Source organism: Psittacula echo, assembly GCF_963264785.1.
Source record: "Psittacula echo genome assembly, chromosome: 17".
Lineage (NCBI taxonomy): Eukaryota > Metazoa > Chordata > Aves > Psittaciformes > Psittacidae > Psittacula > Psittacula echo.
The window spans coordinates 6,999,688-7,025,667 of NC_137753.1; the positions used below are offsets into that span (position 1 = coordinate 6,999,688).

The window sequence follows — 25,980 nt, forward strand, 5'->3', positions numbered from 1 at the left end:
GAGGAAAACACCAGGCCACTGTGGAAAAAAGCTGCTCTGTCTGCTGAAAACAGAGCCCAGACTGAGTGCTGGTGCCCACAGGTCCTGCTTGTCCTAGAGGGGAGCTCAGAGAGGGACAGATCTAGCTGAGCCCCTGCTTACAAATGGCTGCGGTTTGTCCCCCCCCACTGCCCTGGGGCTGACACTTTTCATGCTTGTCACAGCTGAGAAGTGATTTTTTCAGGGAGGCTTAAAGAAAATCCATTTCTCATTTATTCAGTGTTTATTTATAGCTGCAGAAAAATCTTCCAGCTGCTGCTCTGTGGTCAGACACCGAACTGCCTCTGAGCTCCACAACCCCTCGCTTGGCTTCTGCTGCAACAGCTCATCTGGGAGCACAAAGGGCCAGGCACGGGTGTATGAACCTTACCTGCTGGTTCTTGGAGGTGCTGAAGAAGCAAGAAACAACAGTTACAGGAAAGCAATAGAAAACAGGGCTGTTACACAGAGCAGAAGCCAGGCAGCAGGGCTGCCTGGGCACTGTGCAGTGAGGTTCTGCACTGCGACCCTGGAGCAGCACAAGCAGGCAGGGGAAGGCATGCGGCATGGGTGCTGACTGCCTACACAGGTGCATGGAGCTGCCAAACCCCTTCTGGCAGTGCCCATCCACATGGTACAGCACCCTTCCTGCTCTGCTCCAATTGCCAAGGTGCAGAATAGGTAAAACCTTAAACCTGACATATTTTTCTGATCAGGGTGATGAACAAACATAGGAAACCCTAATCCTTCCCAAGGCATTCAGGCACACTGAGAGCAGTGCGCTCAAAGGTGCTTCTCAGTGCTTGGGCTTGCTGCTACAAACACAAATTGGGACCCACATCTCGCTCCTAAAGATGTTCAGTTCGGGACCATCAGGAGAGTCAACAGCTAAGGGAACACAGGCTCCCCTCCTGCAACATTGAACGGCTTATCAGAAAAGAAACCTGCACTCCCCAAACCAAGGGAATTCCCCTCCCTGCTGTCATAAGGGTTTTTTCCTAATAAACATGTTGCCTTGGGTTTTTAAAAGCAGAATGTCACCACAGCCCAGATGTCCCGTGGTCATACTGGTGCTGAAAGGACTAAGTGACTTGAATCCAGACACCTCCCCAGCTAGCAACAGCATGGGAACCTAGAGAGCATCACAGCCCCCCAACCTATGGAACAGCACTTCTTGCCTTCGAAAGGTCAACTAACCACAGAGCCACTGGAGAGCCAGCCATAAAACAGTCACACTCCCACTCTTCCACATACAGAAAAGACACACGGGAAAATTCATGGAGCCTGGTGTGGAAAAAGCTCTACCAGGGTGAAGAGAGCAAGCGTGGTCCCCACCTCGCTCTGTAGTGGCTGCAGTTTTCTGCACAGAGCCTGCAATGGCACAGCAGAGTGCAGCCAGCACCAGTGCTCACCAGACACACCACCACTGCCAGCTCTGAGTCCTCCTGCACGACTGCCACACCAGCACAGACTCATCTGCTGCTTCTGTGGTGGCTTCAAGCCAGTACAATGGCTGGTATCATCATTCAGAGCCCAGAGCATCCTCCAGCATGAAGCAAGTACCAGACTCAAATAACCCTCAAGCAGTAACTTCAGCACCATTCATCAGCGATGACAGCTCTAAAGCACCACGGGGCAGCACCCACAGCCCCCCGCAATGCTCCCCACAAGCAGCCTGCCACATGCAGAATGGAGCAGGTGCTCCACAGCCAACCCTCACCCAGGGCTTGGGAAGCCTATTTTGGGATCTCATATGTTGACAAGTTGATACAGTTCCCAAAGCAAATGCCTTAGAAAGGAGGAGAGAAATCAGTGGTGAAGCACTCCCACAACACAATGGAGATGCCTCCAGGGCAGGACACACACTTCTTTACCTATGTGCACAAGCAGCTTGATCTTACAGATGCTTCTGCCCAGCGTGTTGCTCAGGTGAGCACATATTGCCCTTCAACCAACCAGGCACCAGAGCCCCAGTTTGCCATGAAACAATTTCCTAAACAGGGCACAACCTACTCTAGCCCTCAGCAGGGGATAGAAAAAGCTTGCATCGTTTACCCAAGTCAACACACCTACCTCCTTCTGAGAGGCATCAATTTCTCTGCACTCTTCTAGCCTGTTCAGCACAGCCTGGGCATCAGAAAGGGCCTCAGAGAAAATGCTTTCATACCGAAGAAAGAAATCCAGTTTACAGCTTTTGCTGTCTGCTGCTGTGTGAGAGAAACAAGATGAGTTATTTGCTAATTGAAGGGATTCACAGAAAGCATGATGTGATTGAAAGGCACCGGTTCGTAACCAGCACATTGGTTATAATAGGGAAACTGTGACTCATAAATCCCATCTGAAGATATCACACAGCCTGGAGGGAAAACCAACAGTTTATTTAACACCAGTTATAAATGGAACATTTATTTTAAACCCAGTACAGCCTCTGTTTTCCTCCCATGCTGAACAGGAGTTTAAAGGATAAAGCAGCATTAGCAGACAACTCTGTTCACTTACTGTTATACAGATTGCCTTGTCAACCTCATGTCTTGCACTAATGCAGATCCCTACTCTACATCAGATGCAATCATATGCATGAGTAAGAAAAGTTTTGCTCCTTACGGCTCTGGTGAAGTGGTGAGTGTGAGGCAACTGCAAAGACCAAAGGAGAGTACTGCACAGTGCCAAAGGAAGAAATCCCTGCAGGAAAGGGATTTGTTCCCAACCTAGGGCAAACTAAAACACAGAGAAAAAGATGCCCAATAACAGGAAAACATCAGTCAACATGGCTGCATACAAGAGGCAATGCTGTGTCCAAACCTGTAAAGTCTCACCTAAATCCCTCCTCACTCCTTTCTCCTCTGGAGGCTCAGGAAGCTCCTCTTCTTCACAGCCACCCTGTTCAGCACAGGCAGGCTGACAAGGATGAGAGCCTGGATCCTCCTGGAGGGATCTGGAGTCACTCGATATCCTATCCTGGTGAACCCATGTGTGATTCACAGTAAGTTCCTGGCCAGGAGGAGAAACATCTGCTTCCACTTCAGCTTCTTCAGGGCCAGGAAAAGGGGAAAGTCTCTGTGGTAGGAGGTCATCTGTTTTTCCTTCATCAGTTTTTTCAGACTGGGGCAGGTTATTAGCTTCAGCATGGTTTTCAGATGAGTCTGCTGCCTGGCTGGAGACTTCATTTACTACCTGGTCCGGAGTAGAACAGCTGATGAGGTCCCTGAGGAGGTTTTTGCAACTGAGAGCCACATCACACATCTGCAGACTATCTGCCACGGAGATAGCTTTGGTGAAATGGTGTTTCCCCAGTGGGAGTTTGCCGCTGTACATCATCTCCAGCAAGAGCGCGAACTCCTCGGGGGTTACCACAGAAGCATCGATGGAAATGGTGTCTGTGCTGTCCAACAGGGATTTAAAAAGCAGGCTGGCAGCAGCCAAAACCACCTTGTGTGCCCTAAAGTGAACATTCCCAATGAAGATGGTGCAATCACAGAACTGCTGCTCTTTGCAGAAAGTATAGAGCTGCTGTAGCAGCTGCCTGCTGTAACCAGGAAGCTCCATGGTACCAAGACAGGGTCTACTGGCCTCCTCCTGCTGTGGTCTCCACAAAACCCTGCTAGTGAAAAAGACAATGATGCTGTTAGCACTTTCCTCAGAGAGGAGCCAGACAGAAAGAGAGGAAGCAAAAATTACCTTTCAGTTTACACTTCCCAATAGCTCACTACACTGCAGTTCAGTGGTTACAGCAAGAGGCCCCATAGACTGAACTTGCAGTCCCCAAATTCAGCAACTTACACTGCTAGAGCTAGTCTAGATACTGTTCAAATAGAAGTACTTCAGAAAGAGCTTGAGAATGAATACTGAGCCCCAGGTGGCACAAAAAGGGAGAAGAGACTCCCTGATGTGCCCCCTACCATAGAGCTCAAGCAGGTGCAAATACTCTTCAGATCAGGCACTGCAGTGCCAGGCTTTGCCTGCACCCAGAAGCTGGACCTGGTTTCTGAAAGGGCAGGTGGGGAAGCAGTGCAGGAAGACCTGTTTAGATCTCCTACCAAACACAGGAGAATCTGAGGTGTAAGTTTTGACCTGCAAAGCACTAACTGGTTTGGGACCAGTTGATTTTCTCCCCACATCACTGCTGAGATCAGCAGAGGTACGTAGGCACAAGAGATGGAGATCTGCTTTCAGCCCAGAGCCTTCAGCACCTCCCTTCTCAAAACACCCCAGTCCTAATTCTGTCCTAATTCTTTGATTTACAAGTCTTTTACCCCAAACTGTAACTTCTTGCAGAAGTCCACAGCCCTAATCCTATCTATCAGAGCCTCCCTTTTACTTCCCCCATGTCACTGCAGGAGACAGGACAGGACATCTGCCAGCAGAATTTTATCAGTGGGATATCTGGAGTTTTTATCTCAGACAGGATAAAGCTGTTACTGCCTTGTTGACACTCTAGGTTGCCTAACTGGTGCTGGCAATGATGCTGACACAAAGCAGCATGAGTGCTGGAGGAAGAGCACCCAGAAGAACAGGATTTACATGACCTTCAACCGCTTAACATCTCTGCACTCAGCTTCCTACTGTCTTGTAGAGAACAGGAGTAATGCTGCCTATCATCAGGGCATGAGGTCTGACGATGCTCATACACCATCCTAAGAGCTGCCTCACACAAAAGCAGGCTCAGAGCTACTCCCAGCTTGCACTGAACTGCAAGTTGCAAGCGGACACTGGGTGCAGGTTGAGCTGTCTTGCAAGGTGCCAGCCCCTCTGGATCTCAGAGGCTGTGGGAAACAGGACCTCCTGCCCAAAGCCACAGGCATCTGAGCTGGTGAATAACACCCATGCATGAAAGCACTCCTGCTCAGCCAAGAACTCCCCCGTGCTTTAAAGATGAAGTACTATAACTTGCTTTTCAACCATCAGGGTAAGATCATAGATGGGTTTGGCATCACCTCAAAACAGAGGTGTCATGCTCCCCATCTGAATACCTTTGAAGTGAGAGCACTGGGTAGCTGGGGCCTTTTCTGGAAGGCAGGGAACCTAAGTAGTATCTGGTACCCCACCCTCCTGCTTTCTGGGAGCCAGAGCTTCTCTGGGCACACTGCTACCAAAGGCTGTCTGGTCTGCAGCTCATCTCTGCTGCTTTGCAAGTACCAGATCCAGCCCTCACCCGTGCACAGGGCCGGCCACCTGCACTTCCAGCCCATTAACCACACAGGCCCTGCAGTCCTCCCACACCTTTGTAAATCCTGAGTAACCAAGCTGCCATCAGTGGAGTTGCTGCTGGTCGTGGGAGAAGAAACAGATCTGTTTCTTTTGCCAGGCTCAATGTAATAGCAGTTTTAGTCCACCCACTCCTTCTCTGGAGCTGAAGGACTTCCAGTATCTAAGAAGAAACTGAATCTGCTGGTTAAATAATAATAGTTGTGGCTCTTCCTCCAAAAGGACAAGCAGGAAACATCAATGTCCTGGAAGAGAGGTCTGTTCACTTTGCCATGAATAGCTTTCTCCATAAAACCCATCACTTCCACTATAGCAAGCTGGAAGAAGCTGCAGACCGTCTGCTCTCTCTATTCCTGGCAAGAATATAGAAGACATATTTGCCCATGACAGCTCGAAACAGGAAAGCTCTAAGCAGCCTAGCAACACTTCCCCTCCTTTATTATAGCAACTCAGAGCACTAGAAAATGCAATCAGATCAGACATACTTGTTTAAATACATTTTACTTCTTTAATTATAGGGACCCAAAGATCCAGTACTGCCAAAGAGAACAGGTGTTTTTAACAAGGGCCAAGACTATCCTCAAGGCAATTGCCCCCTACTTAGAACATGCTTCAGGCTTTTCTGCAAAGCTTATGGCCAGGAGGAACCACCACCAGCAACCTGACTTCTCCCTCACTGCCTCCTACATCTCCAGACACAGTAACTTGGGTTTGGCTAAAGCTGCTCTTCCAGCAAGGTCATGGTAAGAACTCTTAGGTTTTTAGGTGGAGGACCCTTCACTGCCATACTTATTCTTCTAAATTACATGCCTCGTTTCTTACCCAGATTCGTCTGGCTTCATCTCCCAGCCACCTTCTAGACAGCTTTCAGGAGATGTGGCTGGGAGACTTGGCTGAACTAGGAATCTCTCTGAGAGCAGGTTCAGAGGTTCACTTCAGAAGGGATGAGTGCTTGCAGAGCGAGAGCTATCAGCCTCTGCAGCACCACTAGCCACTATTCAGCTTAAAGCTGCTTCTCAGCATCTTCTTTAGAGCCAGGCTCACTGGGAACTTCTCATGGATTTCAAACTTCAGGTAAAACATTGTTCAAGCTGCTTCTGGGGCCACTGACACCAGCTGACACTCTGCTGCTGACACCAGAGCCACACCAGCACCGCCTTCTTCCGCAGTATTGGCTCACTGGAGTCAGAAAGGGGGACAAAGGAGACAAGATATTTGCTCATCTCAGCTGTATGACAAACAGGCTTTGCAAAATGAACCTTTTGAGGAACACTGGGGGACATCTTCAGCCTTGTCCCGCCAGCTTCCCACAGAGAACACCAAGGTGGCTTAGGAATTTTCATTCCATCCATTTCCAGTGAGACTGTGAATCAATTCGAGCCAAATTTTCAGAAGTGCCTAAAATTCCTAAGGCTGTACTTGACCCACGTGCTGATAAAGGCTCTCCTGTCATCCTTAAGCAGAAGTTATTATCTGTGACTGCTCTCAAGACACCCACTTCAGCAAAGAAAATCCTTCTTCTGATCCTCCCAGGCACAGGAGGTCCAGAATGGGTTTGCAGCAAACATTATCCTCTGCTGCCCCATTTCAGCTGCCTTTCTCTAGGTGCTTCCACCCTCACATACCTCCAGAGTTTGAGGGGATCATGTCTTTTTCTTTAAGCTACATTAAAACAGAAAAAGGATACACTGATAGCACGAATGCTTCTCCATAGAGGAGGGAACAGGAACACCCAATTCAACCTGCAGAACTGAAACGGACTTTCCAAATTAAATTACTTCTCTTCATTATTCATACAATTACTCCAACCTAGATTCAACAGATTCCAAAGCCATCCACATCACTAGGTTCATCAAAAGATAATCTAAATTTAGGACCGAGTACTTTAAGACACAGCAGAGATGGGTGCTCCACAGATGCACAATGAGACCACCCCTCCCCTGCAATTGTGAGGCTGCCACAGCACCCTCACACTATCAGAAAGCCCATCACAAAGCACAGAAAGGATTTTAATGCCACCACCTTAGCAAAAGGATTCTATGTGTCCCTCACTGGCACAATTAAGGGCTTTTACAAGGTGGTGGTCAACACATCTGCTGGAGTTAGTGTAATAATGAGCCCAATGCTGCCTGCTTCACTGATCAGTAGCATCTCAGTGAACAGCTTGAAGATGGGCTCCACACCTGACATTGTTCCTTGGGATGCACATGGAGCAGGCTTATTTTAGCTTAAAAAAAGATAATTAAAAACACCCCAAACCAACCACTATTGCTGCACTAGCAAGGAATTAAGCAAGACCAGAACAGAGCTTTTTCAGGCACAAACCCACAGCCTTGTGCTCCCCCTTGCTGCCACCACAGGGCAGTGCGATGCCATGCACTGATGGATACGACAACCTGCACACTCGGCGCACAGCAGAAGCAATACTTATGCGAGCTCTAAATAGCTAAACAAAGCAGGCAGGAAAAAAAGTAATACCATAAATAAAGGGACAGAAAGAGAAAAGCAAAATGGAAAAATTCAACTTCTCTACCATAAGTAAATGCCACTTCTGTTAGAGCTGATCGGAGTGTCTCACAGGAGCAGCCCTTCAGTGCTCACAGCTTTCTAATCAAGGGAGCAAACATCATAGAATCCGAGCCTAGTTTGGGTTGGAAGGGACCTTAAGGCTCATCCAGCTCCAACCCCTGCCACGGGCAGGGACCCCTTCCACTGCAGCAGCTTGCTCCAAGCCCCTGTGTCCAACCTGGCCTTGAACACTGCCAGGGATGGGGCAGCCACAGCTTCTCTGGGCACCCTGGGCCAGCGCCTCAGCACCCTCACAGGGAAGAGCTTCTGCCTAAGAGCTCATCTCAGTCTCCCCTCGGGCAGGTTCAAGCCATTCCCCTTGGCCTGTTCCTACAGGCCCTTGTCCCAAGCCCCTCTCCAGGTTTCCTGCAGCCCCTTTAGGCGCTGGAGCTGCTCTCAGGTCTCCCCTTCAGGAGCCTTCTCTTCTCCAGGCTGACCCAGCCCAGCTCTCTCAGCCTGGCTCCAGAGCAAATGTCACCGAAGCAAGTACAGGATCCACTCCAAGAAGGCTCCTTGCCCCTGTCAGAGGAGCACACCCCATCGCTGCCCATTCTGGATTTGCTCTTTAGTGCTCCTTGGCCCTGCAGCCCCTCGGCTACCACAGCAGCCTCCAGGCTGCTTTCTGGTTTTCTCACTGAGGAGTTAAGGACAGTGACAGCCTTAAATCAGCATCGGAATACTCTGAGTGTGCGTTTACCAGTTTGCTGTTTTCTCCTTACTAAGATGATGACCTTAAAAGGAGTAGAAAGCCACAAAATCACATACTGCAATTCAATTTTCTTACCCCTCTCACCAAAAGTAATTCAGTCTTCGAAGCACTGAAAGATGCTGAGGGGTTATTACCTGCTTCGGAGGTGCTCCAAAGGGCCAGAGTACGTAGCTCTCCCAGAGGATAATGTAAAATCCAGTCCAAGCAGCTAGGGCACACCAATTTGGTTTTCAATCTATTTTATTTCAGTTCAGAGCATCAGTACAGACTGACAATAGAGGAAAACAAGCAACGTTTTGACGCAATTCAGCACACTGCAGTCTCTAAAGGCAGCAGACAGCACACAACACTTAGGTGAGCTCTCTGAATAGAAATATAATAGTTTGGGGAATGAAAAATTCCACAACTACATTTAAGAGAACTTTCTGGAGTGGCTGAAAGCTTCTGACCACAGCTCAAAGAGGGGAGATAGAGGTTCTATGAAAGAGGCACTGAAGCGCATCTAAAGAGAAACACCTTCGGGGTCAGTGGAATCCAGCTACAAACTCAGAGCCAAGGGTTCTGGTGGAAGCACGTTTCAGTTCAGGTTACAGAAGGGAAGAACACTGCCGTTATTTTCCATACCAATAATGCAATCAACCAGCTCCCTCCGGCACAAGGGACACGTGCATTGCTCTAAGGAGCAGGGCAGCGGCCCTCCAGTTCCGTGGCCACCCGTGGAGCATCCCCCCAAGCACACCTCCATTTAACAAGGCCCTACCGCAGGGACCCAGTGCCCGTCAGGCTGGCGGCAAAGGCTCCGCAGGAGTCGGTCCCTCCGAGACCCTGCCGTGCCTCTGCCCTGGGACGAGGCAAAACCGCCCCATCCCCAGCACCGCAGAACCCGGACCCCCGCGCGGGTTTGCATCAGGATGAGAAAGCGGCAGGAGGCCGGAAGCGGGGACGGAAGGGGAGAGGTGCCCGCCGAGCCCCTCGGAGGAAGGAGGAGCCGGGTGGGCCCGGCTGTCCCCGCAGCGCAGGCCCAGGCCCAGGCCCAGGCCCGGCCACCGTCGCCATGGTTACCTTTATTGGTTGCAGCGCGGCGGACACGGCGCGCGGAGGTAGGCGCCGCGGGAACAATAAAGCTTCAACAACAGCCACCCCTCCCCTCCGCGCGCCGCCATCTTGAAGGGGCTGCGGGCCGACCCCTGCACCACGTGACGCAGAGCCGGGTGGGAGGGCTGTATATGTAGCCGGCGACAGCTGCGCATGCGTAATGGCCTGCCTTTGCTGCTTCAGTGCCCCGACAGCCATGTCGTCAGGGGCTTCGCTGTCATGGGGGTCGTCCGCGGTTGCCGTTCGTCGTGCCCCGCTGTCTCAGGCGCCGTCGGAGCCACCTCGGCCGGTACAACATCCATTGCAGTGACCCTTGCACCTCCCATCGGTGTCCCCTGCCCTCCCTCCTCAGCCAGCCTGAGCCTCATGGGTCCTGCAGCGCAGGCGGGGGTCTGCAGGCTGAGAAGTTGACTCTGGGGTCACTGGCAACCCCAGCGGGGACCCCCAGTGCATGGCTGGCCCCAAGAAGCACAGGGGAGAAGTACAAAGGAGCCCTCAGGTGCTTTTCAAGGTCCTGTGTGCATGCAGGAGGATGTGGGGTGGAATGGGCAGAGGTGGTGAGGCTTCACGTGTGTCATGCTGAACGTGAGCAGCTTGTGCTTGGGCAGCCAAGAAGTCACCAGCATCCTGGCCTGGATCAGCACCAGTGACAGGGATTGTGTGTTCAGCTCTAGCCCCTCACTACAAGAGAGACATTGAGGGGCTGGAGCGGGGCCAGAGAAGGGCACGGGAGCTGGTGCAGGGCCTGGAGCACAGTGTGATGGGGAAGGGCTGAGGGACCTGGGGGGTTCAGTCTGGAGAAGAGAAGGCTCAGGGGGGACCTGATCGCTCCCTACAAGTGCCTGAGAGGAGGATGGAGCCAGGAGGGGTCTGGGCTCTGCTCCCAAGGAACAAGGGATGGGACAAGAGGAACCGGCCTCAAGCTGCACCAGGGCAGGTTTAGATGGAGCTGAGGAACAATTCCTGCCCCAGAGGGTGCTCAGGCATTGGAACAGGCTGCCCAGGGCAGGGCTGCAGTCACCGTCCCTGCAAGGGTTCACACCCCGTGGAGACGAGGCCTCAGTGCCATGGGTTAGGGGTGGCATCAGCATTGCTGGGGAACGATTGGACTTGATCGTAAAGGCCTTTTCCAACCTGGTCCATTCTGGCATGGCTGGGGTGCTCCGTGTTCCTTCCCAAGACCTCAGTGTATTTCTGTTCTATCCCTGCCAGTAACCTGCCCCAGCCACAGCTCAGAGTGGGGCTCTGGGTGCATTTCACCTCAGCACCTTTGAGAGCTTCCAGATGGCCACAGCATGGGGCTGCCCTCAGCCATCAGTGCAGGGACCAGCGAGGCACCGAGTGTCCCTCCCAGCCTCACCAAACCTCTGCAGGGTGTGAGTTGTGCCCCCACAGCAAAGATGTGGTCCCTCTTGTGTGTGTTAACTTGAGCGATGCCCTCTGCACGGTCACGGAAAGAATTTGGCTGTATTTTGCATGAAAAAAAGAAATAATAAAATAAATAGCTAGAATGTGCATTGAGCAGCAGGCTCAGGCATTGCCATTTGTATTCCCAGACCTGGAAGGGCACTGTCTGCTGCCATCTCTTGATGGATTGAGGGAGAGACCTAATGAGCCAGCTCATTTGCATAAACAAGTGCTAATTTCGGGATAAGTGCATGGAGGTGGGGAGAGCGATACCCTCGACTATGTAGCTTTGAAACCAGACTGTGTGTGACCTGGCAGAGAGTGGCAGGGCCGGGGCAGTGGGTCCTGGTGATGGTCAGGCCCTTCCCACAGGGAAGCAGATGAAATCCTGAAGCTGGCATGTGGTCGGGTAGATCAGCCTGCAAACAAATGGGTATTAATTAGAAACCCACAGTGTCGTGATGAGATTTGCTCTGCTCTGGGGCTACTGTGCTCTGCCAGGGAAATGCCTTTTGGCTGGGATCCTTGGGCACAATTCTGGCCATTAGAATAGAAGTGCCATCGCAGCAGCAGGTTTCAAGGTCACTTTTGGTGAATGCAAGAAAGCAGGACAGGAGATTTTCTTTTGGAGGTTTGGAGAGAGGCTCCTGGGGACCTGCTCACCCCATGGTCCCTTGCTGGTCTCCAGCAACTAGTTGTCTCTGTTAGAGATGCCAGTTCCCACTCCACCAGTTTTCTCCTAAGTGCTCCTATTTATGTGCTGAAGAGACCCCCATGAAAAAGTGTGGGACCCAGATCTGGTTATTTTTATCCCCAGACTGGTGATGATCAAAGCAAGTTGATGCTGGAGCCCTGAGAAGTGACTAGTGACTTACTGTGTGGCTGCTGACAGCTCCTGACCTAAAGGTGACAACTGGGCTGCATCAGATGAAAACCTGCTCCCCATTTGCTGCACTGGCCAAAACGTAATTGAGATAAAGGGCAGCGAGTGCTGCCCACTGCAGTAGAAACACCATCCCCATCACTGCTGGATCTGCTTTTGCTGGCAGGGTTGTCTCATGCTGTCTGAGGCAGTGATGAACCACAGCAGAGCAGGAGCTGTGTGTTACAGTAGGTGCCTTCTCTGGGGCAGCAAAACCTTTCCTACTAAGTCTAGGGTTACAGAATGAGAGAGTCACAGAATTATTTGATTTGGAAGGGACCTTAAAGCTTATCCAGTTCCAACGCCTGCCACAGGAAGGGACACCTTCCAGTAGACCAGGTTGCCAACTCTCTAGGGGTTTTGGACTGCTTCGTGTAAATCAATGCCATGATCCAGGCTAAGAGCAGCTTCCCCAAATGAGGTTGAGGAAATAGGAGACATAAAGAGTGTCCCAACATACCATTGTCAATTCCCATCATAATAACACCCTGTTGTCCCTTAGAAACATCTTAATTCTCATATAGCAAGTACTGGTGAGGGAAGTGTACCAAGTGTTCTCTTTCCCCTGAGTGTAGGATCGTAGGATAAAGCTCCACCAAGTGACTCTCCAGGGAACCCACAGGGGAAGATATGACCAAGGTGAGCTGGTTTTGAGCTCACCATCCTGCCAGGGGTCACTTGTGTCACAGAAGAGCCCAGAGGAGCATGTCCAGTGTCTCCTGCTCCCGGTGTCTCACTGAGAGCAAGCAGAGATCCCACACATCCAAACAGGCCTTATCTCTTGTTCCTTGAAAGAGCCCTTCTTGCTGAGACAGAGCTCACTGAAGGAGCGAGGACTGCTCTGCCTTGCTATGCCAAAATTATCCACATAGCTTGGAAAGCTCACGGCAGGGAGTCAAATGGGGTGAAACACAACCTCCCCTCAGAGCTGGGACACTAGAACTCAGTCTTCTGCTTTCCAGAGGAGGTCCCCTCTTCTAGAGAGACGTGTCCAGGTCTGGCTGGGTGGGATCGTTCCAGTGGTCAAGTCCAAACCATGCTGTTTTCACAAGCTTTTGACATGTGCATCTTTTTCAGGCAACACAGACCACGGATCTGCATTGGATGCTCTTGGAGCATCTCTTGGTGACAGCGGGGCTGTCACATGGTGCAGATCTGCCCACGAAGGGAAAAATAAGTTAGGCAAGGGGATGCAGCCATTTCATCTGAGCACAGGCTCAGTGGGCCACGCTCTAGGCCATACAGCCACATCTTTCCCCTCCTAGTTCATAATCTCTGCTCTGCGCTGCAGCCTGGGTGGAGGCAAGCTCCGTCCCTGCCTTGCGGCTTCTCCTTTAAGCACTTGAGGGCACTGTTGGAGTTCAGAAAGAGGCGGATTTCGGTTCTTGTACCGCTCAGAGGCACACCAGTTTGCAAGGACTCTGGTTTCCACTGGAAGCTTTGCTGTTCACATGGGTTTGTAGCTTTGAAATGAACCCCATCCCAGGCAAAAGCTTTCACAGAAAATAGGTGATGGAGACTTCTTTTATTGTCCCTTTATTGTAAGCATTTTCCCTTTCCATCTTTTTAACTCCAAAGCTTCTCTCTTGAGGGTCTGATTTCAGGGCAGAGGGTGGGCTGCACAATCAGTTCTTGAGGGGAAGCGGTGAGTTGATTCACATGGAAATACACTTCACCTGCACAGATACTCTTATTAAAGTTTCCAAAGTGCTGTTGATGCAAGGGACTTGCAGCCTGTCCGTGTGCAAACACAGATCTCATTGCTCCTAGTGTCGGCCTCCAAGGGAGCTGGCAGAGCAGGCTGTGCTGTGGGGTCAATGCTACAAGGGCTTAGGAGGACTGCACACAGCACTGGGCTGGGAGGCTGTGCCAGAATAAGTATTTACATGTGCTGGCATAAAGTAATTACTAATGGAGCGGAACACCATGCCCAGCCCCTCCAAGCTGTCCCAGAGGAGACACTGGGAGTTACCAAGCAAAGTGCACTCTCCGTGTACCAAACTCCAGATTTCTTCTCACTTCTCCTCCCAAGGGAGCAGCTATTCCATGGCAGAGGCGTCTCTGTCCCTCCTTTTGCCCCATCCTCTTGCCTTTGCCAGCACAGTCCAAGGTTGTACTCAGACACTGTAAGTTGCCTTGTTATTCCAACTAAACTCCCCTCAAAACTGATTCTGATGAGATCTTTTTGGGAAGGGGACATTCACATTAAGAAGCAGGGATTGGAAATGGGTTTGGAGTATATCACTGCTGTGTTTCTCCAGCCAAACTGAATTTTCACTTAAGAGGCGACTGACTTCTTTATGCCCTCTTATAGTTTTTGGTTCACCAGCTTCCTTGTCTTTATTGCTTTTCATTGTAATGATTCCCAGGGTTCCCCCCTCCCAGGACACTCTCCTTGGCATTTGCCATTCCTTCTCTCTTCTGTGGGGTATGTAGGGAAAGATCTCTTGTGTCCAGGTTCCCACAGGATGCCAGACTGGGTCCACTCTGTTGCTGAGTGTGGTGTCCCAGTGTCTGAGCAGAACATGTTGAGAACATCAGGCTTTCTGAATGTATCTTCAGTGCATCTTCTCCATCAGATTCTGACTTTAGTGTCCTGTAGAGACTCCAGTTCCTGGGCTCTGTGGTTGCTATTGCAGCGATCGCGTATCTGTGACCCATTACTAAATGTGATCAGGTTTCTTCCTGTTTTTTCACATAGGGGTTGGAGTTTCAGGAGGCTGCAGAGATTCCTTTCAGGATGGGATATAGGGCTTGTCTTCAGCTGAGCATCAATATCCAGCCCTGGCACCACTCCAGGCATGCCTTCATCCTCGACTCAGCATGCCTAGGCATCTGTCCATGATGTCAGTCCTTCAGTCCCCTGGTATTAGTGCCTGGCCTCTTTTAAGCAAAATCCCACCCTAAATGTGGTCCAGAGCTCACCCCTCATGTGCTGGTAGGAACTGCTGGTGTCTGTCACATTGATTTTCTGAGATCTCACCAACCTTGCTGTACAAGTTATTGTCCTGTCTCAGTACCTGCTTCTGTTGGCATCTTTGTAACTTCCCTTAAGCTTCTCCTTCCACCTGTGCCAGTGCTGTAGCAAGCTAAATGACTGCAGATTCATCTGCACGTGCAGTGTAAGGTAAGCCCAGCTCAACTTACTTGAACCCTTTTTTCTCAGAGCTTATCTGCAAAGCTTCTCAGTAGCTGCTTCATGGTGACTGGGCATCACTCAGTGTGTGCACTGCAGAGCTGGAGGGTTCATCCCCTCCCAGAGGACGCAGTCAGCAGCTTGTTTTCTGTCTTGAGTGCAACCCCTTTCCTGTCCATAGATGCTCTGTTCGCAAAGCAGCAAGCTTCTGCCTTGGCGGGATCCCTGCTCCTAGATGTGGAAGCTGCAAACTGCACTGGGCACTGAGCACAGAGCAGTTCCTCCACTGCTGCCCAGTGCCACACGTTTTTTCTGGCCACGCTATTCCCTTGTGTCCATTGTACATCACTCTCAGCCGGCGTGTCCCAAACACTGGCAGCTACCTCTCATTAACAAGCTCATAACTCATAACTGTTAGTCTGGTGACATTTCTTCTGTGTTAGATCTGCTTCTGTCAGCATCTCCCTTACAGGTTCTGCTGTACCACCTCTGCAGGCTGTGCTGATGCAGAGTTCCCTACTCCAGAATCAAGTATCTATTTCTTCTCCCGTGTCTTGGCCTTAGGTAAAAACCAGTATCTCTGTGCTCTCATTTTTTCTGGTGACAGCACCCGTCAACACCTCTCTCAGCTGTTGTAGTGCTTCAAACACCATTCCTGGGCTGAAGGGTCTGTTCTTCCAGAAATCATATCCCCACTTAGATAGTAAAGGGTTTTCCTTTAATTTTCCTCTCTTACTCCTGGTGGCCAGCTCTGCTCAGAGCCTGTTTTTCCTTCCGTGCATGTGCATGGGTTTGTCTGCGCTCCAGCATCCCCGGTGGTCTGAGTCCCTCTATGTTGTCCGTTTGCTCCGTTTCTAGGTGCTGATTTGTTTTCCTATTAATCTCACTCCCTCCCTTGCTGCAACTCTCCCCAGGCTGACCGCTGCCAACTTGCTTCATGTATCATGTGCTGCGTAACAACACAGGGGAAGAGGACTCCGTGCCTGCAGCCCGTTCTCTGTAAGAGCTATTTCCAGAGGGGGCAGGTGCTGGCAGGGCTCCAGCCATGGCTTGCCGGCAGATTTAGCTGCTCTGCCTCCAAGCTGCCCCTGGGACACATGTCCCTCAGCACGTCCCATCCCAGTTGCTGCATGGACCATGTTCCTGCTGGGGCAGAGGCTCCATCCAGTCCCCTTTTTGGCTCTCGGCAACTGCTCACTGGTGCCTGCTGCTGGCTGGGAGCAGAAGGCACGCTCTGCGTTTCCACCACTGCTGGAGGAGCAGGGGATGGATACTCCTGCAGACCCCGGACAGTGCCAAGGTAGTGCTATGGTTGGGATCACGAGTTCCTCTCCAGGCAGCAGGGTTGAGCTGCAGAGCAGAGAAGGACTTGATGTTATTCATCACGCAGCCACGCCGTGCCTTGTGCTCCTGCCTGGGTAGCATCCTGCTTCCAGGCTTCCATCACAGAGGAGTAGTGTCCAAGCACTTCAGAAGGGTCTTTTCTCGTGGACTGGGACCTGTCCTGTGTGGCAGGATCACTGAAAGCTGAGTAGAAGAGGCCCTAATGGCTGGCATCCATGAAGGAGGAATCTATCTCTAGCTGATGCAGGCAGAGCAACCTGCAGCCCATATGCCATCTCTCAGATATCCCAGTCCAAATGCCAGGCAGGACATTTTGGGAAGTGGTGTCACAAAAGAGGTTTTTTTTGTTAGGGAAAATCAGTTTATAGAGTTGCTGGTAATCATCTCTCCATCCTCATGCCACAGCTTGTTGTCCCTGCCATCTGCTGACACATTTGTTTGTGCTAAAGATCAAGCTGTGGAGATGACTTGGGGGTTAAATATAACCCCCGTCTGCTTTCTACAGCAGCCCACAGTCAGTTGGATAGGAACAGTGGAGGGGATGGCAAGGCAGGAGAGAAAGGAGAGGAATTATTAAAGTCATCTTTGTCACCCATGAAAACATGCTGTGTTACTGCAGTTGTGGTGAGAGGGGGACTCGTAGGAGGGGACCAGAGCTGGGCAAGGACTGTGTTTGCTGCCTGGTTGTGGCCTGGAAAATTGCAATCTGGAAAACTGAGTGCCCAGTTCACATTGTCCTGAAATAGTTATTTCTTTGCAGCATTTCTTATTGGCTCTGTGAAAGCTGAGGCACTGACTTCAGACTCTTCTCCATGTGGGCAGGACAGGCTCCTGAGAAGAAAGAGGAAGGCTGATCTGGACCCTGGACAGGGGAGGATGGAGACAGTCTTCTGTGTCCCGGAGGTGCCGCACAGACCCTTTGCTGTAACAGAGCACCCCCAGCCCTTTCTGACATGAGAAAGCAGGTTACCACTGGCCAGTGCTACTTGGCAACTCCAACCCAGCTGGGTCAGCACCGGCACCGAATATCCTCAAGGATTCATTCTGTTTTCACACGGGAGGAAAGGTCATTCTCTGTGTGAGCTGCCCTTGCCCAGCAGCCTCCCTGCACAGCCCAGACCTCCTCACCCCAGCCCATGTTCCTGCCCTGGGGAACACAGAGGTGACTGACACTGTTAATGCAGCAGCCCTGCCCGCCCCGGGCCCCATATGGATCACCAGGGCATGTAAGTCACGGCATTTATAAATATTGATCCTGTCTTTGGGGACGTTCACCCTTTGGAGGGGGAGGTTTTTCTAAACAGCAGCAAATAGAGATGCTGGAGTTACTCTTGGCTCTGTCAATAGCAGGGATGCATGTGGCTGCCCTGTGTGCCAGGTTGTCCCTCTCCTTGCTCCTGCTGCTCCCTCCCCTGGGCTCTGCAGTGTTTATTATCAGGTCGCTCTGGGCAGGGCAGACCTGAGAAAGGTCTGTGTGTCACAGAGCTGTTTGCAAGGGAAGTGTTGTAGCCCTCTGACTGCGTTAGCCCTCTCCCCGCACACTGGGGACAGGTTGTGCATGGCCACCAACCCCTCCAGTGCTGGCTGAGGGCAGCAGTGACACTGCACCGGCTGTATGGTGTGTTCTGTTATAATGCAGGGTACCCAGCAACAGTCGCCCACTGAGAAAATCACCACCAGCATCTCCTCCGTGCCTGCCAGCCATCTGCACCATCTGGAGAATGGAGGGGAGACTCAGAAAGAGGGTGGCAAAGGTTCTCGCAAAGCTCCATAAAGTTTGTTGGTGGGTTATGTGGCTAACAGCGTGTTTCTGATGGAGCCTGTGAATCAACCCTGGGAGGTCTTTTATTCCAGGTAAAAGGATGAAGAATGGCTCGTGTTCTGGTGGCCTGGAACACTGCTCGTGTATGTGCAGGGTTATTTTGATGACTCTCAATAGAGCTGCTGCTCTCCCAGCAGGGCTGAGAGCATCCCTGCCACAAGGAGAGGATCCCCCTGCGTCACCAGGATGGAGTAACTTGGGGCAGTGGAAATTCAGCCTTAGAGTGAGTCAGACGTGTGAGTCAGCGGGTCCCAAAGCACAGACCACAGTGTCCAGCCTTGGGCAGGGAGAGGTCAGAGTCCTGCTCATGCTGTGCAGGATCTGCATGGGGACAGCCGAGGGCAGGTCTGCATCTGCTCCAGCACAAGAGGGATGTAGAGCGGTTGGAGTGAGGCCAGAGAAGGCTACAGAGATGCTGCGAGGGCTGGAGCAGCTCTGCTCTGGAGCCAGGCTGAGAGAGCTGGGCTGGGGCAGCCTGGAGAAGAGAAGGCTCCTGAAGGGGAGACCTGAGAGCAGCTCCAGTGCCTAAAGGGGCTGCAGGAAACCTGGACAGGGGCTTGGGACAAGGGCCTGCAGGGACAGGCCAAGGGCAATGGCTTTAACCTGCCCGAGGGGAGACTGAGATGAGCTCTTAGGCAGAAGCTCTTCCCTGTGAGGGTGCTGAGGCGCTGGCCCAGGGTGCCCAGAGAAGCTGTGGCTGCCCCATCCCTGGCAGTGTTCAAGGCCAGGTTGGACACAGGGGCTTGGAGCAAGCTGCTCCAGTGGAAGGGGTCCCTGCCCGTGGCAGGGGTTGGAGCTGGAGGAGCTTTAAGGTCCCTTCCAACCAAACCAGTCTGGGATTCTTCACTCACTCAGCAGTGAGCATTTCAGGAGACCAGAATATTTATAAATTAATGTCCTCCTTCTCTGTTCCAAAGCTCTTCTGATGACCTGATGGACCATCACAACCACACAAACTGGGTGCTGGTAGACCAGAGCTCTGTCCTTCAACTCTGACTCTGGAAAACCAGCTTCCTTTGATGCAGCTTAACCTTTGCAGTGAGCCTTGGTAAGAGACTTAAGCGCATCTATGCTTCTGCAAAGCAAAGAGTTGGGATCTCCAGACAGCTCTGGAAGAAGGACGAGACATAGCAACCGTTCTCTTGCAAATGCTCCATGACCACATGCAGCTCAGTGTTAACTAAATGCATGTTCATGGTAAGCCACCAGGGACATCAGCCTGGGAGACTTTAGACCTCAATCTGAGGTTGTCTTCACAGTTTTGCTGTTCCTCAGCCTGAGGTTAAACCACAACAGCCTTTTGTTTCTTCAGAGCTGAAAGAGTTCCTGAGATTTTCTTTAGCAGTAGGTCACTTATGTCTTCAACTACCAGTACTGGTTGCTGGAGCAAGAGCAATGCCCTATAAATCCAGAAGGACTATAGCCAACACCACAAACAAGCAGTCTGGTGTTTTTAGGATATATTTACAAGCAGCTGAATGTTCAGTCACCACAATTACAGCCCCTAGAGAAGATCTTCCAAATCTTCTTCAGAACTAAAGGGATGATAGAAACAAACCTGGAGGCTTTAACTTTCATATAGGAAGGGCAATTCAATTAAAAATTCAAATGAGCAAGGGGCTGGAGAGTTGTCTTGTGAAGCAGCATTGAAAAGGTTGGGATTCATCATTTGGGAAAGGAGAAAACTGAGGGATGTGACTGAAGTTTGCAGAATCCCCAAGGTGGTGAATTAGGTGAAAATGAAATCAAATCCCAATGACAATAACTAGGGGCAGTCAGTGGAACTGGTAGGATATCGCTCTACAACAGAGAAAAGGAAAGATTTCTTCATGCAGTGAGGAATTTACTCAGGAACTTACTGCTGCAAGAGGCTGTGGAGGGAGATGCTGTCAGCATGGTCAGAAAGGGATTAGACCAGTTAGTGGACAGCAGGTCCATAAGGGAATATCAGAGAGAGCAGGCAGGGATGTGCCTTCTACTGTACCAAGACTATGGATGCTAAAGAGTAAGGTGCTTAGGTTGCAAATGCTCACCCAAAACAGCATCTCCTCTTGCTCCTCCTAGATGCAGGCTAGATGGGCTGTAGCTCTGACCCAGCAATGCATCTCTTATATTCCTACTCCCTCTTCTGTTCCAGTTTTCTCCTACAGGATTTTCCTATCAGTTAGCACTCAGCTACTGGGGTGTCTCAGCGATGGGACTGAGGGATGTGCCCACGAGGATCACCTCCAGTCTCACCATGGGGAGGGCAAGCTCTTATTGATAGGAAGCACAGCACATGCTGTGTCCATGCCCAGTCACTGAGACCATCCACATGCAGCTACAAACACGTAACACTTTTGGCTGCATGGGTCCAATGGGGACTAGCTGGTGCCACACAAATCCTGTACACCCATCGGCAGAGGTTGTGTACCACAGAGAGACCCATGCAGGCCATTCAGTTCTAGTTCTTTCTCCTGAAGGTCTTTGCAGATAACCCATCTTCCTTTTCCAGTGTATTTCCCCTAAATTATTGAGGCTGCTTTACAAATGAACCCCACCTGAACAGGAGGCATGGTGTGAGGTTCAGGCAGAGCTAGGTCATCATAATAATGAATCATCTTCCCAGCCAACTAATGCAGATCTTACCTCAAGTGCCCCATTACAAGAAAGTGCTAATTAAAGATACACAGGAAGCAACTAGGGATGGGTAAAACGGGTTGGGCTGAGTTAGGAAGAAGGCTCCAGCTCCAAGCATATCCCCAGTTCTACAAAGAAATCATTTAGAAGATCTTAGTCCTTCCCAGCACCCAGAAACTAGTGCATAAGAGTGCAGCTGTTTCTTCACATCTGTATCAGCATCCAGGACTTCTCACAGCCTTGGTAACATGCTTGGATAAACCTTGTCTGCTGCAAGCCCTGTCCAACCATGTTAGCATGTGATGAAGCTGGAGTATCTCTCTCTTGCCAACATGGGTCATTTGAAGTTTTCTTAGCTGAAAATTCACTTTTCTAACTTCACCAAGACCAACAGCTTGAGTTTCAGTTCACATATTCACAGAAGAGTGGCCAGCCTGCATTTCAAGTGTTTATGGGATGGAGGATTCACCACGTCTCTGGGCTCTTTGTTGCAATGATCAGTTATTCCCACTGTTAAAAATAGTGACTTTATCTCAACCCCAACAACCACCAGCTTTGCTCTCCAATCCCTGTTTCTTTTTCTGTCTTTGTCTGCCCTCTTAAAGAGCCCTTTGCACTCAAACTATTCCCCCACATCAGTTCTCACAGACCATGATTAAATCACCTCTTAAAAACTAGATAAACTAAACAGATCATGTTCCATTCGTCTCTCACTGAGAATGATTTCTAGCCCTGGGATAATTTTCTAGTTCTTTCCTGAGTCCTGTCCAAGTTTTCAGTGTCACTCCCAAGCATAAGTCCTAGACCTGAATGTGCCATTTTGGTGGTGATGTCACTAAAATCACAGGCAGGGGTAACGCCACCTCTGTGATATTCCCTGCTCGTGCGTATCAAGATCATATTCAGCCTTGCAGCAGCAGTGGGAGTTTCTGTTCTCTCGGTTTCAGCCTCTCTCCAGAGTCCCTGCTTCCCCTGGTCCATCGAGGCAGTTGCACATCTGATACCAAGCAGTCACTAAATGTTGACTGAAATGTCCCTAGTTTTCTATATTCCGGTGCCTATGAACTGCTCATCCCTCCAGCTTGATTTCTTCCTGTGCCACCAAGTATTTGTCTGTGTTTTTCTTTAGATAAGATTTTATCCCATCCCAGACAACCACTCTGTGCTGTCATTAATCCCATAAACAAGCTTTTCCCATGAAGTTCTTCTGCTTGCGGCATACCAGTTGCTTCCAACAGGGAAAGAAAATCTTTGCCATCTCTTTGCTCAGACCATTCCAGTTGTTTTCTATAGCACGAAATGACACATTCAGTTCCCTCAGATTCTTGCTCCAGTATTCATGTATGTGCTTCTTAGCAGAGCTCAGCATCCTCACCTAGCCCCAGGAAGGATGGGAGCCAGGGCAGCAGCATCCCCCTGCATCCCAACTGCATGGCTCTGGTGAGCACTGCCCTTCTTTCCTCACAGCAGATGTTGGATTCACACACTCCTCTGAATGCACTCGCTGCATATCTCAAGGGGATACTTCCCATCTAGCTGTGAAGGCTCTTAGTGAACAAAGTATTTAAGAGGTTATGGTGCCCTGTAATAAAGCACTTAGAAATATCTTTCATGTTACTTAACTTCAGTTGAGTACCTTGCAGTGGGAGGAGCATGGAAAAGTCTGGTCATACCTTTTTAAGCTGTATCAAATCCAAGTCCTGTGAAGCCAGAGGCAACCTAGGAGGTTTCAGCAGAGCCTGGCTGGGCACCAGAGCCACCAGTGTGAGAGCCCTGGGTCTCTCCTGGGTTCACCTCAGCAGAGCTGTGCTTTCCCCTAGCACCAGGAAGATGCACTGAGCCCTTTGTGCTTATTTGGCTGCACCAAAACACCCTGCATCTCCCACTGCTCCCACCCTTCCTCATGGGAAACCAGCAACCACCAAGAAAAGGCAATAACCAGCTGTGGAGCAGCCGTGATTCAGGTGGCAAAGGCAGGTGAGAGGCTCCTCGAGCTTTTCTGGCTGGCTTTGTATTTGTATTTCCTCCACTCCTTTGCTAAGCACCAGATTCTGAATCAGGACCTTCAGGGCCCATGACATCCTGCAGCCCCCACACCAACGCTTACAAACCCTGTGAGAAGGAGGACGTGGCAGGAGGACTGGGAAATACTGTCACCAGCTGAGGTCACTGCGCAGCCCATCTTTTACCCAGAGACCTCAAATGAAGAAACTGGAGAGTAACACTGGAACAAACTCACATGTTATTCTCAAGCCTGTCGTTACCCTGACTCAGACGGAGACGAGCAAAGAGCTTCTACCCGGGGTAGATTGTAATCAGAGTGATGGAAAAGACCATTAGGTCATCTGGGCCATCTGCCCCCGCCAACACATGCCTGTTCTCTGGTTCATGTTATCTAGTGCTTAGCCTGGAGTGAGTCAAGTGATGCAGCTTCCAGTTTCCCACGGGAGACTTTTCCTAATAAAACTAATAGCTGACATGGAAATGTTTCCTGATATTCTGCCTAAATATGCTGTTGCTCACATACATCCCATTACTCCTGCTGCTGATCCTCCCATGGGGCACTCTGAAAGCATGTCTCCTTGGTGTTCATACCCATCACATCCCTGCTGACAGTTACTGTCATATTTTCCCTGGGTTGCCATCTAGACAAGCTACATTTTACATATGGTGGTAATGACTCTGGACCCAAGGCTGCAAAACTTCCACACTTATTTAGAGCTTGAAGTCCCAGCAGAACACATGATGCCACTTAGAGGAATGAATCAGGCACCAGGTGACTGAAAGGTTTGCAGCTTGTAGAGACTTCAGTGTTTACCAGCAAGGTGAATGATGGAGAGGAAAGGAGATAGAATAGGTAGATGTATAGATTGAGGCCTTTAAGAGCAAGAGATGTAGGCATGACCTGGAAACTTTCTAAAGACTTCAGGGAGATAGAGGCTGGTTCCCCTTCCCTTCTTTAATAAAAGGCTTATTAAATGAAGTGATTTTCAGGGTTGTGCAAGCCCCTGTCAACCAGTTCTCCAACATCGCGTGCTGCAAGGGTGAGGAATTGCCTTGGTTGTGTGATGCATAATGTGCTCCATGCTGGACCTACATCCAAGCTGAGCACCCACCGCTCCTTGGGGCTTCCTCCAAGGGCATCACTGAGGAACACATTGGTGGCAGTGAGGGGTATGGAAAGGACAGACCTGTTCCTTGAATGAGTTGGAGTGACACACAGAGTGTCCAAAACGGCAGGGTTTAACTCAGAACTGAGACCTGGCTTTCAAAGCTCTTCCTACCATTGGCTTTTTGGCCTCTGAGCTCTGCTTGCAGAAACCCTGCCATGCTGACTTGATGCCACCAGCCTGGAGAAGCTGCAGTCCCCAAGGGGAAGAGTGTCTTGCACAGAGCAGAAGGAGCTGCAATCCAAGATGGAGCTCCTGCGTAGGTCAGATAAACAGAGCTGTGCCTGCCACAGGAAATTAATTCAAATTCAGAAGAAATAATTTCTTCCCTTGCTTGAATGAGATGGGAGATCCTCCTTCTGTTCTTCATTAAGCAACAAAGGGTGAAACCAACAGCAAATTGTGTGCAAACCACCCAACTGCGGCCCTGAACTCCTGAAACATCTTTATTCACTTAATCTGGGATTCAGGGAATTCTCGTCCAATCCGGTTTTATTGGGTGGTTTGAATTGAGCTCTCAGCCTCCCAATCAGTAACAGATGAACAATTTTGCATAACATTTTTCTCCTGTATTTTTGGCTCTGCTCCGTCCTCCTAGTGGCTGAGCTGATGAAGCAGGCCTGCTTCTCATCCCTTCAGAGAAGCCAACTTTGCTCCACTTCTGGGAATGGCCACGGGCTGTGCTGGGTCCTAATCAAGTCCCACCTTTCTCAGTTCACCTCCATTGGCGACTCATCACCCCATCTCTTCTCTCACCACCTCCTTCTTTACTCCTTCCTCCAGCTGCTTCCAGGGCTGGCATCAAGTAATGAGCCCATAAAGATCAGCATCTCAGGTGCTGAAGGGCAGGCTGATGAACTGCAGCGCAGCCTGGCTGAGATGTGTGGACATCTGCTGATAAAACATGCGGTGGGACAGGTCCCGGCTGTGGCTGGAGCTGCATGGGGAGGAAGGATGCGCTATGGGCTGACCGGCCCTTCAGAACCTCTCCAGGCAGGTCACTGTGGGCTTGTTTTCATTGCTCCTGAGCACAGTTTCTGTGACTGGGAGCAGAGCACGGATGGATTTCTGACCATTGGGATACACCAGTGTCCGTGCTGGTCCATCACCCATCACATGTGAGATGCACCATGCTGTGCCAGCTCTGCCGTGCACAATGTGTGAACACGTGTGCCAGAAGCAGTGTGCATGTTTGCGCGTGTGAGCTTGTGCATGCTTACATGCTCATCCCTATGGCCAAGACAGTGCCAGGCCACAGGGCTCCTCCGCCTTACTGGGGATGCTGGAATACTGGGAGAAAGCAAAAGGAAAAGGGCAAAACCCTGGACAAAAAGGGGATGTCAAATGCTTGGAGAAATTCCAGCCTTCTGGCAAGGGGCTATTCACATCTGTGCCCCCATGCCCATGCCTGTGTGAGTTACTTGTCAGCACCAATCTGCCTCCATCCTTGCTGCCTCATCTGCCTGGGGCTGCCAGGACTCATAGAAGGCCAGTCAGGAAATGAAATGGGTGCTGTGCACCTACCATGTGTGAGCTCCCTCACCCTGCACCCTGCCCACCCTCTGGCACCAGATTTCCATGGAGGATGCTCCTGCCTTGGTGTTTCAGCATTGCCAGTTCCTAGAATAACCTGTTCCCGTGGCTGGGGGAAGCCACACACTTGCTTAGGCGATGTGTTTGCTCAGACGCTTCAGCCCAGGCTTTCATTATTATAATGCCTTCGAGATCTGCGGCTTAGAGGAGGATTTGCTGCCATGTGCCTGACAAAGAGGAGTGACCTCAGCGACACCGGAGAGCGGAGAGCGTGTAAAACCTTCCTGGGCTCTGCGTAGGAGTGCTGCTTCCCTTCTTGGCTGCTTTCGGCTCCATCTGCTCTCTCCATACATGGGTCTCCCTGCGAGTCCCTCCTGGGTGGAGAGAGGACCAGGCAGGAGAGGAATGTTCACACAAATGGGTTTGACATTA

The 25,980-nt window shown here is 50.7% G+C and overlaps 1 protein-coding gene across 7 annotated transcripts in view; it reads right to left on the reverse strand.

Moving 5' to 3' along the window:
- Positions 1-9,674, reverse strand: part of ZBTB40 (zinc finger and BTB domain containing 40) — a 36,733-nt gene extending 27,059 nt beyond the window's left edge. For 6 of the 7 annotated variants that reach the window (XR_013958169.1, XR_013958170.1, XM_080631098.1 and 3 more), the window contains exons 1-3: positions 9,563-9,674; positions 2,835-3,619; positions 2,092-2,225 (exon numbers count right to left, since the gene is read on the reverse strand). Coding sequence is in view for 5 of the 7 variants with exons in the window: in XM_080631098.1 (XP_080487224.1) it covers positions 2,092-2,225; positions 2,835-3,564 (864 nt within the window). In the remaining 2 variants the exon portion in view is untranslated. The remainder of the gene's footprint in view (positions 1-2,091; positions 2,226-2,834; positions 3,620-9,562) is intronic. The other variant, XM_080631097.1, reaches the window with a different exon arrangement.
- Between the last annotated feature and the right edge of the window lie 16,306 nt (positions 9,675-25,980).